Source organism: Paramisgurnus dabryanus, chromosome 10 (assembly GCF_030506205.2).
Source record: "Paramisgurnus dabryanus chromosome 10, PD_genome_1.1, whole genome shotgun sequence".
Lineage (NCBI taxonomy): Eukaryota > Metazoa > Chordata > Actinopteri > Cypriniformes > Cobitidae > Paramisgurnus > Paramisgurnus dabryanus.
Window position 1 is genome coordinate 1,283,393 of NC_133346.1, and position 19,496 is coordinate 1,302,888.

A 19,496-nucleotide genomic window follows, 5' to 3' on the forward strand; every position below is an offset into this window, starting at 1 on the left:
ACATTAATCAAACCAGGCCTTCTAAAAACTATTTTAAATTATGGCAGAAAAATGGAAAGGTATTTTTAGAATACTGGGATGAATCATTTTCCAATGGTTCAGAAGCAAAGGCTGTTAGCGCTAGATACACATCACTGTCATCAGATTATATGAGATGTTTGACATTGTGTTTTCAACATTCAGCATTATTTTTTAAAATATAAAAGATTTATAGGTACGGTGTGTGTCTCAGAGAGAGAGAGAGAGAGAGTGAGTGAGTGAGTGCGCGTGTGTGTATGTGCGTGTTTGTGTGTGTGCGTGTGTATCTTCGACAGCAGGATGGCGTAAAAGAGCCACTGAGAGCAGAACGCGCGCGCGCACACACGGGCTCGTGCGCAGTCGGAATCAGTCTGTCCGCGCACTCTGCATCCCACAAGCGCATCATGGATTCAAACACGATTGAGATGCTTTTACAACTCCTTTTCATCTTTCATTCCATCACGAGCTCCGTCTGTAAAGGTGAGTGTTTAAGCTTTTCCTCTTCATTTAATGTTAAAGCGGGTTTATCTTTGCGCGAGGCACAGCGCGAGCTCATTGCAGTAAACGCTAGGAGTTCGGAACTTTGCTCTGTGCCAACCTAAAGACACTTTTACAGTGTATGATGTGGTGTATGATAGTTGAAAGCAAATTTTACACAGATTCATGTTGAATGCATTGTGCATGTGCCTGTTTAATAGGCTAATTAGTTTTAAGACCTCATAGACAAGACCCCGCGCAATGCCACCTGCATGCACGCGCCGAACGCGCAAAAGAGCTTCGTCGTGCCATTTATTCTCTCACGTGGAAATGTTTTACGCTTTACCGGTTTGCTTTAGTTTTTGCATTTGTGCAGATTTGTTAATTGATTTTATTTCCTCATAATAACATAGAGTGATGATAGTAAAGACTTAATGTTACTTATTGAGATGAAGTGAATTGATGCTGGTGTTGGATGAGCCGCAGTTCCTCACATTCATTACTGTGAACTTTACTCAATGAAAATCTCTCGTGCTGATGCACAGGCGTTCAGAGAGGAAGCGTTGCGTTTTCAGTGGCATCCGCATGCACTATCTGCTGTAGACTGGACGCAAGCGGCGTCTCGACGCGTCAAAAACTAAACGCTATAATAATGAAGTGAGCTGTCTGGGTCACATTTTACCTCAATTTCAATCACGAAATTATAATGTGCATAGAGAAAATGTTAAATTAGGCTTCTTCTGGAACTATTACATTTTTTGCATTGCGACATTTTTATTATTTTAATTAAGCACATTTTCTACCCATATTTTTATTAGGCTACTGTAAAGTGTCCACATTCTCGTTATTTCCAGTGGGGATTCTTATATCTGTAAAACGTTATATTGCAATATCTGTAATGAAATAGATTAAATTTTTTAAAATAGCATTAGTGTAAAGTATTACTGTGATGTATAAACACTTTACACTTGTTCCAAAGCAAATAGTTTTTTTGGCATTGCAATGATGATCAATGATTTGCTTTCAAATGTGAAGTTGTAGCTGATGCATGCTTTCTTTTTGGTTCTGATGCACTGCACAGATTTTATCTTCACAGTTGGTATTTTTAATGTTTTATTCTTTATGTATTTAAATAACTTCTGTTGCACTAATGACAGCTTGTGATGTCGTCTGTGTTGGCTATACTGTATATTTTAACTTGATGTATATTGTCTTAAATCCAGCCTATAGTTAATGGTGTTACCTGGAATTGTACCCTGGTGGCATTCATTTGGTTGTACTTGGATTGCTTGGATGTTAATTCTTGAATAGAGTAAAAATTACTATCCATTATCCTCAATTAAGATTACAGAGTGATGCCCACAAACCACCTTGTGCCAGTATATAAAATGTGGCAAGATTGTGTGTGTGTTTGTTTGTGTGTGTTTATTGAGGACAGTGTGTGTGTCAGGGTATTTGTAATGACATGCATATGTATTGTAATTGAAGCAGATGGTTATGAACTTTAAAAGCCCTTGGCTCTCTACATCACCCAACATGCCTGGATACAATATGTAAATCTGATGATACAGGTTGTATGTATGCAGGAGAATCCATTTGAAATGATCCAGGTGGTTTTAAAAAACAATAATGTGGATGTTGTGTTTTTTCTTTTTGTTTTAAGAGTTTCTTCTTCTTCCACGTGCTGCTAGATAATTTCTCTAATCAACAGCCGACATCTGCTGTCCGGATATCATTAGCACATCGTAATAGTAGAATATTAGAGAGTCAGGTTGGGTTTTTGTTCAGTATGAACAGGTGTCTCACACACACGTTTATCTTGTTTACAGAAGGTTCATACTAAGACAAAAGCTTTATTTAAAACAATATGGTGCAGTTTTCCGGACATTGGTTAAGTCTGTTCCCAGACTAAAATGCATGTTTGAATTGTCTAAACTCAAATAGCTTATATAAAAATATACCAATGCCACTGTTTTGTCACAATATGTACATCAGTAATGTTTGTGTAAGGTATTTAAATGTCCCATATAACTAAAGCCTAGTCCTGGATTATTCTAAACCCTGTCTGGGAAACTATGGGCCCTATATGTATGGGTGCTTATATGCAGAAATGTGCTATAGTGAAAGAGTACGTGTAGAGTACGTGTCAGGACTGAATGAGGGTTTTACATAGATCATTACATTTTCATTTCTGAGGAATGTTTGTAAAAGTGTGTGTGTGTTACTTTTGTCAAGTTGTAAGGGTGTTGCTTGGCGGTTGTCAGGGTTTTGCTGCGCAGTTGTCAGGGCGTTCCCATGTGGTTTTCAGGGTGTTGCTGTGCGGTTGTCAGGGCCTTGCTCTCAAGGTGTTGCTGTCCAGGTGTCAGGGTGTTGCTGTGCTATTGTCAGGGTGTTTGCTGTGCTGTTGTCAGGGTGTTGCTGTCTGGTTGTCAAGGTGTTGCTGTCCATTTGTCAGGGTGTTGCTGTCCAGTTGTCAGGGTGTTGTTGTGCTGTTGTCAGGGTGTTTTCTGTGCTGTTATCAGGGGGTTTGCTGTGCTGTTGTCAGGGTGTTGCTGCGTGGTTGTTGTCAGGATGTTGCTTTCCGGTTGTCAAGGTGTTGCTGTTTGTTGTCAGGGTGTTGCTGTCTGGTTGTCAGGGCATTGCTATCAGGGTTTTCAGGGTGTTGCTGTGCTGTTGTCAGGCTGTTTGCTGCGCAGTTGTCAGGGTATTTCTGCACGGTTGACAGGGTGTTGCTGTCCGGTTGTCAGGGTGTTGCTGTCCGATTGTCAGGGTGTTGCTGTTCGATTGTCAGGGTGTCGCTGTCCGGTTGTTAGGGTGTTGCTGTCCGATTGTCAGGGTGTTGCTGTCCGGTTGTCAGGGCGTTGCTGTCCAGTTGTCAGATCGTTGCTGTCCGGTTGTCAGGGTGTTGCTGTCCATTGTTAAGGTGTTGCTGTCCGGTTTTCAGGTTGTTGCTGTCCTGTTGTCAGGGTGTTGCTGTCCATTGTCAGGGTAGTGTTGTCCGGTTGTCAGGGTGTTGAGGTCCAGTTGTCAGGATGTTGCTGCGTAGATGTCAGGGTGTTACTGCCCGTTTGTCAGGGTGTTGTTGTCCGGTTGTCAGGGTGTTGCTGTGCAGTTGCCATGGTGTTGCTGTGCAGTTGTCAGGGTGTTGCTGTGCAGTTTCCATGGTGTTGCTGTGCAGTTGTCAGGGTGGTGTTGTGCAATTGCTAAGCTGTATTTTTTTTTATCTATTACTATGTGATTCCTAGGTTGTTCAGGGCTCTAAAGAGTCCAGATTGCAGACCTGCCAACCTGTACGCATTTTGCGTAGCAGGTACTCATTTTGACCTCAAAGTACGGTGGTACGATTTGTCACTCTAAACTACGCAAAAACCTGATGACGCCCTTTGCCGCGCGAAGTACTCAAAAGAAGCAACAGAAAAAATAAAAATATGTCCAATCATAGCACTGGGCTCATCTACCACATAGAAAGTGGGGATGATTGACAAGTCGTATGGCCAATCAGTAACAAGAGTCTGCTATCGATGGAATCACAAAATCCAGCGTGAGCTCCTTCCTCCACCCGCAGTTTCTGACCATCTTTTTCAACGGAGAGTCAAGACGTCTGACCCGCTAAGGTAAACTGGTCAGGGTGGATGTGTAAATAATGAAATAATGCATTAGCTTAATCCTTTGAAGTCGACGGTCGCGCGGGCTCCATTTCATAACGTGCACTTGACCGCAAGATGCGCTAACATTACTTCTGATTTGTAAATGGGCATCATTTATAATTGAGCGCTTACGAAAAAGTACAATGATTTTACTATGGGGCAGATCATCCAGTTTTAGTCAAATAAAAACAGAAAGTTCACTCTCAGTGAGGGAATCCACCTGGCATCCGAGTGAAGGGGATTAAATGCGTTCTGAAATAACGCGCTCTTGGTAATTGTCAATAAAATAAAACGTCATATACAAACCACATCAAATAAAGTTTTATAAATGGAGAATATCTCGTGTCTCGAGTGCCCACGTGATAGGTGCCTATGCCGTACTCTACTGCACTGTAAAGAAAGCTACAATAAATTACAGACAGAAATACAGTTAACAGCACTACTGTCACAGTTATGGTTGAATTTAAAGCAGTGTTAACTCTAAAATACTGTCTTAAAGGTATAGTTAACTTAAAACATGTAATTCAGTCATAGTTTACATAAAAGAACAGACCGTCCAAACATTTATGAGTTTCTTTATTGTGTGATACACAAGTTATTTTAAAGAGTGTTGATAACCACAGTGTCTGGTCCCCACTCCATTGTATTTTTTGCTAGTCAGGGAAAAACAAAAAAAAAATTCTCAAATTTGTTTTTGTGTGTTTCACTCAAGAAAGAAATCATGAAGGTTAGACACAATATAAGGTTGAGTAAATGATAACAGAATGTCATTTGTGGGTTAACCATCTCCTACTATTTAACAGTAATATCACTTTTAACAGTGTTTGTGCAGACATGCTAAACTTTGGAGAATACAGTACACTCTAAAAAAACAAACGGTGCTATATAGCACCAAAACAATTGCTTTGGATCGTAACGATAGAAGAACCATTTTAGTGCCATATAGCACCGGTGAAGAACCAGTGAAGCACCAGTGAAGCACCAGTGAAGCACCAGTGTAGAACCATATAGGGGCCATATAGCACCACATATGGTTCTACATAGCACTATATGGTTCTACACAGGTGCTTCACTGGTGCTTCACTGGTTCTTCACCGGTGCTATATGGCACTAAAAATGGTTCTTCTATCGTTACGATCCAAAGCAACTGTTTTGGTGCTATATAGCACCGTTTGTTTTTTAGAGTGTATTTAACATTAATAATTTTATTAATCACCATGTATGGCAAATTTAGTTAAACATGATTTTATTCACATTTATAATTATATTTAAAGCAGATTATGGCAGGATGGGGAAAAAAGTGTGTGCAATGTGCAGCATGTTACCTTGAAAGTTACCAAGAGGTGTGTGTGCGTGCATGTGCGCGTGCATGTGTTAAATTATTCAATTCAATTCAATTCAATTTTATTTATATAGCGCTTTTCACAAAAGTCAATTGTTTCAAAGCAGCTTTACATAAATAGAAGCAGTGAAAAGCACAGAAAACGACAGATAGCACAACAGAATACATGATAGCATGAGCAGTTAAATTTGCTGCGGCTATGACTCAATATTATAATTGCACGTATTACTAAAGCAACGTATAGAAGAGGAAGCTAGGTAAAGCCCAAAAAGGCTGCCTCCCCGGGGTGAAAAACCCCCTAGGAGAAAAAAACCCCCCGGGCTTTTATCCGAGGAAAAATAAGTCCTAGGAGGGAAAAACCCTTGGGAGAACGGAAATGGAGATTTAGCGGAGATTAAGCGGTTCTGCCGGTGATCGTTGGTCAGGTATCAGCTGGGCATAACGTTGAAGGACGGCCAGTAGATCAGAGGTGTGCCGACTTTCACATCTACCGGGACTGGGTCTGTTTGTCTCGTCCTCGGGTCGAGGACGAGACAGGGAGAGAAAAACAAAATCGTATTAGCGTAGCAGCCGTTCATATGTATTGAAGTGTCACACAGTGATGTGGTTTAACTCAGCTTAGTTCCAGACAGACTAAATATTGCGGCATAATAATATTATCCACAGTTGAGGATTTAGCAAATTGGGGGCCCAATGCGAGGGTATATATGGTAAATAAGGGTCACCTTCCGATCTTTAAGAGAAAATGAAACCTGACGACCCGTTTGACTAAGGCCTAAAGCCCCACTGTCGTCGTTAATGCAGGTTCAGTGGCAAACGGGTCTATATTGTATACCATTTACAGGACCAGGAGAAGACGCCAAAAACATCGCAACCCGACCATACGTGTTAACCCGTTTGACTAAGGCCGGAAGCCCCACTGTCGTCGTTAATGCAGGTTCAGTGGCAAACGGGTCTGTATGGCATACTATTCATAAGACTTACGTTAGCGCCAAAATCGCAGCCCGACCATACGTGCCAACCCGTTTGACTAAGGCTGGAGGCCCCACTGTCGTCGTTAATGCAGGTTCAGTGGCAAACGGGTCTGTATGGCATACTATTCACAAGACACACGAAAGCGCGAAAAACGCAACCCGACCATACATACCAACCCGTTTGACTAAGGCTGGAGGCCCCACTGTCGTCGTTAATGCAGGTTCAGTGGCAAACGGGTCTGTATGGCATACTATTCATAAGACTTACGATAGCGCCAAAATTGCAACCCGACCATACGTGCCAACCCGTTTGACTAAGGCTGGAGGCCCCACTGTCGTCGTTAATGCAGGTTCAGTGGCAAACGGGTATGTATGGCATACTATTCACAAGACACACGAAAGCGCGAAAAACGCAACCCGACCATACATACCAACCCGTTTGACTAAGGCTGGAGGCCCCACTGTCGTCGTTAATGCAGGTTCAGTGGCAAACGGGTCTGTATGGCATACTATTCACAAGACACACGAAAGCACCAAAATCGCAACCCGACCATACGTGCCAAACCGTTTGACTAAGGCCGAAAGCCCCACTGTCGTCGTTAATGCAGGTTCAGTGGCAAACGGTGGCAAACTATTTAATGCAATTCATTTTAAGTGTTCATGTAGAAAAGGTTTTTATTTATTTATTTGGTTGGTCTGTGTTATGACCGTGAGTGCTTTGTTCCGTGCAAATAACTATTGCGAGTTAAGAACCTTTACTAGACAAATTATGCGAATGCTTTGTTGAAGAGAAAAGTTTTAAGTCTAGATTTAAAATGATCGACTGTGTCTGATTCTCGGACATCGGTTGGTAAATCATTCCAGAGCTTAGGGGCTAAGTAGGAAAAGGATCTTCCACTTTTAGACACTTTTGATAGTCTAGGGATAATCAATAGGCCAGAATTTTGCGACCGTAGTGTGCGTGATGGATTGTATTCTGATAGTAATTCTCTAAGATATGAGGGTGCTAAGCCATTTAAAGCTTTGTAGGTGATTAATGATATTTTAAATTGGATGCGATATTTAACTGGTAGCCAGTGTAAAGATGCCAGAATTGGGCTTATGTGGTCATACTTCTTAGATCGAGTAAGTACCCTTGCAGAAGCGTTTTGAACTAGCTGAAGCTTGTTGACCTGATTTGAATGGCATCCCCCGAGTAGCGAGTTACAATAGTCTATTCTGGAGGTCATAAAAGCATGAATAAGCTTCTCTGCGTCAGATGTAGACAGTATATGGCGTATTTTTGAGATATTTCTATGATGGAAGAATGCTGTGCGGCAGACGTTGGCAATATGACTATTAAAGGATAAGTTGCTGTCGAACATCACACCTAAGTTCCTAACCGTGGAAGATGGCACCACAGTACAGCCATCTATGTGCAATTTGTAATCTGACATATTATGTTTGTAGCGATTTGGTTCAATAATAAGTACCTCTGTCTTATTGGAGTTGAGCTTAAGAAAGTTATGTGCCATCCAGTCACTAACATCGCTAATGCAGTCTTTTAGCTTAGAAAACGTGTGTGTTTCGCTGGGATGCGAGGAGATGTAAAGCTGGGTATCATCCGCATAGCAGTGAAAACTTATGTTGTGTTTCCTGATAATGTCTCCTAGGGGTAACATGTATAACGAGAACAGGATAGGACCTAAAACTGATCCCTGCGGTACACCGTATTTAACCAGGGAGTGATATGACTCTTCCTCATTTACATAAACAAAGTGATAGCGATTGGTTAGATATGACCTAAACCAGGCTAGCGCCTGACCACTGATACCAACATAGTTTTCTAGTCTATTGAGTAGGATTCTGTGGTCTATTGTGTCAAATGCTGCACTAAGGTCTAGTAATATAAGAATTGAGATTTCACCACGATCGGATGTTAATAGGAGGTCATTTGTAACTCTAAGCAACGCTGTCTCTGTGCTATGGTGGGGCCTGAATCCTGATTGGAACTTTTCATATGTACTATTATTTGTCAAGAATGTGCGTAACTGGCTTGCCACTACCTTTTCTAATATTTTCGAAAGAAAAGGGAGATTTGAGATTGGTCTAAAGTTATTAAGTTCTCCTTGGTCAAGCTGTGGTTTATATGTTATAATTATATGTTAAAAACCCGTGTTCTGTCCTTTCGGCCGATGCTACTGTACTCAAAAAAAAATTCCAAGGTTGGCAGGTCTGAGATTGTGTTACACACTTATATTTAATTATGATACACTGGTTAAGTATATATTGTAAGTCATATTTTTACTATGCCAGTGTTGACTAATGCTGTATAAATTAATCACAGTTTTTATTTTTTTTGTAAAAAGTAAACTTTTACTATAAACCATGCTGCATGTTTGTGAGGAATGCGCTTAATTTAACTGTGTTAACACCACTAGAAACTCCATAAAGCTGGATCCAGAAATATCCCAGTAATATGTACTTATGAGAGCAGACGTGTACACAGAATCAGAACACAAACTGGACCCAGCTGCTCTCTGTAAACTAACTGATCACACGATTCTGAGTCCACACCGGCTGCTTACATGAAATGACCCACTTTCTGTCTTCATTTTCTCATCCTCGTGCCCTGAAGTGCCATCAACAGAAGTTAGCTTTCATTTGTCTCTTGTCCTCCAAGGTAGATTTAAGAGGATATTATCTCGATTTAGAAAGTGGACTCAGGGGCTCAGTTGTGTAGTTTCACACTCGCACTACACACAGTTTTGGCTGTTTGGGGTTCCTGAGTTGCTGTATGGTTCTTCAGAGATTTAAAAGGTTTGCTGTTATGTTCTTCAGATCCCTGTATTTTTTCAGGATGTCGCCCAGTAATAGTGTGAAACCATCAAGGGTTCTGTGCAGAACATTAAACTGGTTCCTATTTAACATCAGCAAATGTTCATTTAGGTAGTACAGGATTATTGGGATTATGTTTGAAACCATTTTTCCTTAAAGTCACCACGAACCCAATATTGAATATTCTTATTGTTTAATGTTTCAAATGATTCATGTACCCTCAATCTTAAAAACATTAACCTCCAACCCCCTTGAAACGACTTCTCTTCCAGTCATGAGTTATGGCCCAAGGGCGGGGATATTGGGGACTCGCTGCAGTTGATTGTCCTTGTGTTTCTTTAGTAACACTCAACTTCCAACAATCCAGTCAGTTCCCACTTATGAAATCATCTCCCACCCTGCATAATTCCTTATTTCAGATGGCGTTTCACTTAGATATACGTCACATTAGGAAATAAAGACAATTGAAATATCTGTTTCACTTTAAGAGCTAAGAGGTGTTGTTTCTGCTTTGACACTACAATACCACACAACACATGTTTGTTTATGTATTTGTAATAGTAATAACAATGTGACAGTTTATCATGGGAAATATATAACAGTGAATAAATGAACAATAGTTGCAACAGTTTGATCGCGTGTTTACAATCAGCCTGCCATTCACGTCTCAACACTGACAGGTCTCCCTAAAGCGTTTGCCTATCTGATCTCAGGTCAGAAAGACTGACTTCTCCTACTTTGTTATCTTTACTTTCAGGTGGTTTATCATTGCTGAAAGCTGGTCTGGAGGCAGTGATGTGTTCAATTTAATCATGAGCGTGTGGCTGTTTACTGTCGGCAGTGTTGTGTGTCTTGTGATAAAACTTAGTTGCTGCTGGAGTGTCGAGGAAGCTTAGTCATAATTTTAAAGTGTTAATTGTGTTTCTAGCAACCACTTTGGGTACTCTAGCAACCACATAAAGTACCATAGCAACCACCTACAGCATCCAAGCAGCCACCTAGAGTATCCTAGCACCCAAACAACCACCCAGTGTTCCATAGCAACCACCTAGAGCACCCATGCAGCCACCTAGAGTATAGAGTACCCATAAAACCACCCATATGCCATATCAACCACCTAGTGTGGCCTAGTAGCCCCCTAGAGTATAAAGTACCCAAACAACTACCCAGTGGTCCAAGGCTGCCACCTAAAGTACCATAGCAACCTCCTACGGTACCCTAGTAACCACATAGAGTACTTTAGGTGGTTGCTTGGATGCTGTAGGTGGTTGCTACAGTATCATAGCAGCCCCCTGATGTATAAAATACCCTTGCACTAGAGTACCCAAGTAACCACCTAGATTTCCATAGCAACCACCTAGAGTAACCTAGCAACAACCTAGAGTACCTAGCAACCACCTAGGGCACCCATGCCCTAGAGTATAAGGTACCCAAACAGCCACCTAGAGTTCCATAGCAGCCACCTAGTGTACCCTAGCAGACACCTAGAGTATAAAGTACCCTTGCAACCACCTAGAGTACCCAAACAACCACCTAGTGTACCCTAGCAGACACCTAGACTGTAAAGTACCCTTGCAACCACCTAGAGTACCCAAACAACCCATAGTAACCACCTAGAGTAACCTAGCAGCCACCTAGAGTACCATATCAACCACCAAGGACACCCATGTAGCCCCCTAGAGTATAGAGTACCCAAACAACCACCTAAAGTACACTAACAACCACATAGGGCACCTATGTAGCCCCCTATAATATAAGATACCCAAACAACCACCTAGAGTTCCATAGAAACCACCTAGTGTACCCTAGCAGCCACCTAGAGTATAGAGTACCCAAACAACCACCTAAAGTACACTAACAACCACCTAGGGCACCCATGTAGCCCCCTATAATATCAGATACCCAAACAACCACCTAGAGTTCCATAGCAACCACCTAGTGTACCCAAACAACCACCTAGATTATAGGGTATCATATCAGCCACCCAGAGTTCCCTATCAACCATCTAGGAAAACAACCACCCAGCAATCAAATAGCAATATGTAAAAAAATTTGTTTTGCACAAGCAAAAGATTTTCTTTGTGAATTGTGAAAATCTTGAAATAGCTGCTTATGTCAGCATTAAGTTTAACTTTGGTTTAGCACCTGTTTTGTTTGCTTGTGTATTTTGTTTTGTTGTGTAACTGGCCATCATTTTATTAGGGAAATAACAATAATTACACGTGGAAATATGTTGTGTTTTCTCTCAGAACTCCATTAAGATTTATCGTTTATCAATTCAGCTAGTCGTGTGTATGGATGAAACATAAATCCGTTGAATAAGATCAATTTCCTGAGAAGATTCTCAGTGTTTTCCTTCAAACCTCTGTCCATTATGATTCATGAGAGTGCATAGAGTCTTTAAGAGCCGGTACGTCAGAACAGGGTAAAGTTGAGAACAAATCGCCCCCATGTGTCTTCTTTACTGTCACTTATGAAAATATGTGAATGGGATTCTTATGGAGTCAAGGTTACACAATTCTTGCCTTGTGTTTGTCTGCCTGAACTCGAGTGTTTAACTCTTACATTTGCATTTATTAATAAATGGTGCAGTATTTAAGCTTAAAATTGGCAGAAAGTGGCACGGCAGCTGTCGGTAAATCACATGTGTGTGTGTACTCAAGGCCAAATGTGTCTGGAAGCTTTAGCACATTCATTCAGCACCTGTCACAGCTGATCGGTGATACGGTCGACAGAATTCATCATCCTGAGCGATATTTTGTCTTCAGAATATACTGCAAATATTTCTTCAGCTGTCTGTGTGGAGTAAGTTTGAAAGGAAACATCATTTGTATTCGATGTGGGATATTTTTGAAACCAAAACATTTAAAGAAAGGGTTTACTGAAAAATAAACGTAACACATCTGCTAATGCAAAAATGATTCATAGTGAGCATGTCTGTATAAAAACACCATCAAGATCTCTCCTGGAGCACATGGGTTTATGACCGGAGGAATTGTTGACAGAATTTAGTTTTTGTATTTCTTTATATCTGCACTTTTCATTACAACACTCCAACTCTCACAAATAGACTGTCAAAGATTTCACCTTTCAGGAGTGAGCGTGTAAAATACAAGCGGGAGAAATGCGAGCGTACCTGCCTGCAGTTACTGCGATCCCGAGCCGAGCTGCATTCTCCGCGCGTATTTCATTTTACTCTTCAGTGCTTTCCCTGTGGCGGGTTTGGAACGGAGAGTGACCTGCCAGTAAACTAGGTCAAAGGAGACGCTTGCACCCCTTTTCACCCATGAAGAAATAAACTAATCAGATATTTCTCACCAGCGTATTTCTGTGCAGTAGTCGGATGTCAGGTGTCTGGACGTGACATTTTCACTTGCGTGAAGTGAATGCAGATTGGTTGCTGGTCAAATTTCTCAAGAGAAACACAAACTTGACCCAAATTAAACCATACTCAACGTGCAATGGGGATACATGGCTATGCACGGTTCATGGTGGGAATTTGGTGAGAGATTTTTCATAACTTTCAAATGTTGAGCAAATCTGAGCACAGCGTTGAGATCTCGTATGAAACTTCTGCTGATGACATACATGAGCTCTTTTATCAGATGAAACATTTAAGAACAGGAGATTTACAATAAATAATCTTTAACTCACAAGGAGAAACAGTTGAGATATTGAAGAGATCTCATTCTTTAGTATGAATGTCTATGATGTGTAATTTTGTAACATTTAGTATGATTCGACAGCCATGTGTACTTCCTAGCAATTCTTTTTTGTGTTCAAGTGAGGTTTGCATGTTGTGTTTCTATGATACACAAACACTTATTAACAACATAAGCTGATCTATGTGGGTATTATACATAGGTGCCAAGTCCATGGGTGCCCCGAGGCTCGAGCACCCACAGAAAAACGTCAGATATGCTATTAATTAATTTGAATCAGAAATGCTTTTGAAAAATGCCTCTCTGATTGGTTGATCTTGTGAGTTGCAATAGTTACAATGCTGGTGAATAAGGTGCACTTACATTTTGTACATTAAACCTCGTTGAAAACGAGACCGTGCCGATTTCCTCTTTCTTTCCAATGTGCTTGGGCGCTCCTGTAGCGTCTGCCGTTGCTAAGCAACCAAAGCGTTACGTCACATTGTGCCAAGCACCTACTGGCGGAAAAAGAAATGGTATCAAAGATATATTGTTTGTGGATCCACATTTTAACAGACTGATATCATATGAGAAGCTTTCTCTACATGTCTAACAGAACCCTAGAAAACTGTTTTTAATGGGAAAGTTTTCTTGGTGATCTTTAAAAGTGCTGGTGAACCTTTCATTTTGAGTTTATACTTTCATTTCTGCAGTAGATTATGTGATATTGAGCAGGATTTGGATTTAAAAATATCCAGATGATAGATGATTTAAAAATAGCGAGAAGAAAATGATTCCACGCCAAACATTTTGATCAGAAAGACTTTTAGAAGTCTCAGAGCAGATCAAGAAATCTTCACCAGCTGCAGATCAAACAGACTCGAGAGCTTTTACTTTTGGGTTTATGATAATCTGAGAGAGTATCGAGTTCAGTACAGTACAGTACAGTATATGTGTAGTGCTACAGTTTCAATCACAGATGTCTGAACAAACTCAATACATTAGTGAAAAGTTGAATATTATTATTGCATAAAGTAACTGCTGTGTAACTTGTCTCTTACCATGTGTACAACAGATATAATTGATAATGACTGGTGTTACTGTGCGTTTATACGAGACGCAAAAGAAGGAATAAAGCCCCCCAGTGACTGGTCCTAGTATAGGTCATAACTTCCGCCTCCCCCATGTTATTCAATGGGACTTGAGTCCAACTCAACAATTTAATTACATTTCAATTATCTTTTTTCCGAAGCTGGTTTCTGTCATTTACTGTAGTTTTTATCATGTAAATTCAAGTGTTTGTTTTTAAAATAAGTTTGTTTTTGGTTAGTTATTTAATGCTATAAAAACGGTGGTGTCACGTCATGATTGACAGCTGTGATATGCGCATTCTACGAGAGCGAGGGCAGGGCCTTGATTTCACAGCTTTACTTCCTGCTCACTACTGCGCAGGACTGGTCACGAATTTGCTAATGTGCAGACTCAAGACCCAAGATGTCAGCGCCGTATCGGGACACTGGCGTCGGCAGCGTCCATCTTTTTTACAGTCTATGAATAAATCGTGCTATTTGCACATAGTTGGACGCTTGAACATTTCTTGTTTCATTCGAGTGTGAAATTCGCGTCATTACACATGATATTTGCCTCTTTCGCGCATGAAATTCACATCATTCGTGCGTGAAATGTGCGTTATTCGTGTGTGTGAAATTCGCAATTTGTGTGTGCGTCATACACGTGTGAAATTCAAATCATTCGCGCATGAAATTTGCCTCATTTGCGCGGGAAATTTGCATTATTCGTGTGTGAAATTCGCATTATTCGTGTGCGTCATTCGCATGTAAAATTCGCATTATTTGTGTGCGCCATTTGCGTGTAAAATTTGCATTAATCATTTGCGTCATTCGCGTGTAAAATTCGCATTATTTGTGTGCGCCATTTGCGTGTAAAATTTGCATTTTTCGCGTGTGTCATTGACGTGTACAATTCGCATTATTCATGTGCCTCATTTGCTCATGAAATTCACATTATTTGTGTGCGTCATTTGCATGTGAAATTCATTTTTTTCGCGTGCGTCATTGACGTGTAAAATTCGCTTTATTTATGTGCGTCATTTGCTCATGAAATTCACATTATTCGTGTGCGTCATTTGCATGTGAAATTCGCATTTTTCGCGTGCGTCATTGACGTGTAAAATTCGCATTATTCATGTGCGTCATTTGCTCATGAAATTCACATTGTTTGTGTGCGTCGTTTGTGTGTGAAATTCGGACGTGAATATGCTCGATTTGCCGGTTTTAGCACACTTGTAGTCTCAATATGTATTTATATATAGCACAAATTGAGTAAAGAGCTTTTTTGATAACTTACCAGATTGTACGACCTCTTTCACTTTCTTCCAAGCAAGATAATTTTTTATTTCTGTTTCTATAAAAGTATGAAGATGTGTAGTACAATTTTTGGGTGTCCACATACAGCGACAATGATTTTGTCTTCCCTTGTTGTTGCATATTTCGGCATCAGCTCGCTACATCGTAATTATGTACCTACTACAGCAAGCTCCTGATTGGTTAACGCTTCATTTGTGCGAATCGTGCTGCAGGATGTCTATCACATCTTTGCATTGACTTAACGTGTAAACCACTTGTGCTTAGTGCTTCCTTTCATGTCTGGTGTGAATGCATCATTAAATTACCTTTCTTGGCAATAGGATTAGCATTTTTAACCTGGCAATTAACAGGCAACAATCCCATGAAGGATCTGAGCCACATCTACAGACCTGAATGAGAGCATTGTAGTGATGAGGTTTACATCAATGGCATATTCATCAGAAAGTGACAAAATCTGCTTTACGCTGTTTAGTGTCACATTAACATCACATTAATGTCACTGAACATTTAAATGGCAGCTTGGTTAATATTTATCCATCTCATAACTTTATGTAGTGCATAGCAGAGGGAATTATGGGATTGAACAGATGGAGAATTGTCTCTGAATCTTCGGCGCTTCTTCGTTCTCTTTAATAAAGTCAAAGCTTTTGATGCCAAAGTGACATAAAAACAATGGCACACTAATACAAATATGGAGTGCGTCTCATATCCATCAGCTTATGCATGTAATCAGCATGCAGAATCGATATAAAATGCATGACGTGGATGTACTTCTCCGCTCTTTTATGTTTTATGCATGCTGAGATATCAGACAAATCTATCTGGACAGGTTTGCCCACCTTGTTGAATAACGATGCTTTGAATTAATCTGATGTCTTTTCATCATTCGCCTTCATCGTGTGCATTGCACATCACCTGAGATTCAGTGTCTGTAGTATTGATGTTTTTTTCTTTAATTGTTTTGCATTGTTTAACCGAATCATTTCTGGATGCACGCTGTCCAAGCTGTCAGGTTTGTTTAATGAAGATAAAGGAACAGATAAGAGGGAATGAATGTCTGTTGTACTGTATCTGACAGTATGTTGCTCTGGGAGTTAGATCAGAAAAAGATAAGTGCACACTGAATGTAGCCTATCATCAGATAAAAAAGCAATAGTTAACCAATAGTAAAGTTTGTGGCATGTTTCAGAAGCGTGGTCAGGGTTTGAGGATATCAGTGCATCTTCACAAATTCAGTCTTCACGGTTTCATCAGACAGATTATGATCCTCGCACGCCGAAGGGTCAAATTTTTGTTTGTTTTTCTTTTTCATAATGCTAAAAAGTTTGTCATGTTAATCTGTTTGTGAAATAATACAAAATGTCGCACCATTTAACTACAAATAGATGAATGACCTTAGCAACAGCTTATTGTTTAGCAATTCTGTATAATCTTTCATACACCCTTTGTTTGAAATCAGTACCTATCGTCCTGTTTTTCAAGCTCTTTATATTCCTTCTCTTTGTTTTCCGCACTGTGTTTGTCATAGAGTGCTTTGTGCAGTGAGATGAAGTGGATCAACTTGTCAGACACCATTGTGGGTTTTGGCATTTGCTTGTATAGTGGTTCTGAACACCTCTCAAAATGCTTGCTACCGATACGATAAAAAAAACCCAGAAATTTAAACCCGATCAGTTTTTTTATGATGAATGCAAGTTTCGGAGGCAGTGCTTAAACGTGATTGACGGTAACTGCTTACAGTGTGTATTCAAAATTGATTCGCAGGTCTTGCTCAAAAATGTACCTACCGCCACCCACACGATGTCGCAAGTACAAGGACATGATGCACACATGCGAGAGAGTTCAGGTCTTTTCGGGTTTGTTCAAAAAAAAAAAATTCATTTTAACCTCTCGATGCACACAAGCTCGGCGGCGGGATGATGTCATTTTTTTAACGCTGCTAACAATATCTATATAGCCTACTGTCTACAAACATGAATAACATTACTATACATCGTTTAAAAGGTCTACGGGTTTAGCAACAGTGTATGGTCTCTGTTTTGAGATACAGATGCTCTAGCATCATAAATGTAGTATTTCGTGACAGAAGTACAGATGACAACATGCAAAATGTAAACGGGACTTCTTACCTTTGTGTTGATATAACGATCGCGAAATGTGTATAATCCGTGAAATATAGATTGTCCATTGTTTACATCAGATTTCGCATGAACGTCTTGTAAAAGAATATAATATACAATCAGAGGACTATTTAAATCGTAACACAGTATATGAGATTACACTTGCTTTCAAACCCGCGTTCAAACTTTGTTTCTAAAAGTAGGTGGGAGTATAATACATAATATCCAAACAGCGCTGTCAAATATCGTGACATCATTTCACTCGCTTATTCCTCCAATGACTTCATGGAAAATATTGATGGACAGAACCTGTAGCCAATTAGATAACGAATCCAACGATCTTTGTGTGACGTTTTATTTCCTGGTGTGGAAACGGCATTTTATACGCTTAAATAAGGATAAATAATAATAAGAACGAACGTGTATGCATGTAAACAAAAGACTTTTATTTTGGGGCTGACTGGCACTTAGAAAAGGCACTAGTCTTACAAAAACTCTTGCAAAAGCTAATTTTTTTATTACAATGTACTTCAGCCTCTCTAACTTTTTAACTTAAAAAATTTGAAGCTCAAAGTGTCTTCTCTACAATGATACCATAGTTAAGCTTATACTCTAAATGGTTTAGTAATAACAACCCTTTTAGTTAAAGTAGGTCTTTTTATGGTTTGGGCTTGAGTGGGGGTGCCTTTCAAAGGTTAAATGACCAAACACCCGAGGCCGATAATATTATGCCCGACCCTTGTTTGGACCTTCAGTTTTTTGATCTAAGTGGACCCGTGAAGACCTCTAGTGTTTTCCCTGGGTTCGAACCCATGAACTTTTGGTCTGCTATCACAATGCTTTATCACTGAGCTAATGTCAATGTCAAACCTTTATTGTCAAATCTGTTTAGACTTCAGTGCAGGTCTTACTTTCAAAACTTTCTGCTTTCCTATCTGCTAAACACATCAGATCTCTACAAACCAGCACTTAATATTTTGGATATGAACTGAATTACTATCAATTTTCTCAAACTTTTAAAACAATACATTACAAGTTAAAGACTTATAATTAAATGCATTTGTAGACAAATATAAATTGACTTTACATATACATTTCTTAATAAAAGTACAACTTTTATAAGAATGGATTTTTTTTGTCTGAAAAAATTCAATAAAAATGTTTATTTAGCCATTTAACAATTGTTCATTGTACCAAAGCAGCTTCACATGAGATAAAAACAAAGTTTTTAAATCTAGTATAGTATGAAGTATTTAAAGCTACATGGAGTGATTTCTTATTAAGTAATGTTATAAATAGTACTCAATTCTAATAAACCAATGAATAGGTTTACTCTTAATGCTTTCCATATATCTATTAATATCTATCAAACAACGTTGACCTTCACAGACACGTGACTCATGATATATTTAATGGACTCGTTCTATATTTCTATGATGTAATCTCTTGTGCTTCATTTAGTTTTGCTTTGACAGTGTAATGGTTTTAATAGACCTTCAGCATCTGTTGTGAGAAGATTGAGGTGATCGTTCATTTGTCACTGCATTAGCTCGTTCTCAGTGTTCAGATAAGTCTGGTGTTAAAATGATATTAAAAGTTATGAAGAGGTTTTATCACAGCGCTGTGTGTCTCTATGATGAATTAGCATCATTAAATGATGTCTTCTGCTGTCATTTGGACTTGCGGGTGTTTCTGGATTTAAGAAGTAACTCGTACAAGCCGAGTCCACACGATGAGCTCTTATTCATGTCCATCATTCAAACCCGTCTCACTGACATCCCAGACTAATTTCTTTTTTAAGTTTTCTTTTTTTTTGGTTTACAAATCTCTTTCATTTGAATGTACTTTATCTGAGAAAAGATCATAGCTCAGGGGTTTCTTTCTCAAGAGACATCTAATGCTTTTAGTTACAGATCAGCTTTGTCTCTGTCTTTCTAATGATAACAAAACATTAGACACAAATGAGATAATTGTTAGTGAGTAGAAGATGAATGTTGATAGTTCAGTTTACATCATAAGAGATTTTAATGAGAAAAGTTTGAGTTCTGTATAACGTTTTTTTACACTTTGTAA

The 19,496-nt window shown here is 39.6% G+C and overlaps 1 protein-coding gene across 3 annotated transcripts in view; it reads left to right on the forward strand.

Moving 5' to 3' along the window:
* Positions 1-280: 280 nt before the first annotated feature.
* The window catches only part of cntnap3 (contactin associated protein family member 3), a 126,351-nt gene continuing 107,135 nt past the window's right edge, over positions 281-19,496 (forward strand). Inside the window, exon 1 of one of the 3 annotated variants that reach the window (XM_073815993.1) lies at positions 281-498. In XM_073815993.1, coding sequence (XP_073672094.1) covers positions 423-498 — 76 coding nt within the window. In that variant the 5' untranslated portion in view covers positions 281-422. The remainder of the gene's footprint in view (positions 499-19,496) is intronic. The other 2 variants (XM_073815992.1, XM_065264193.1) reach the window with 2 other exon arrangements.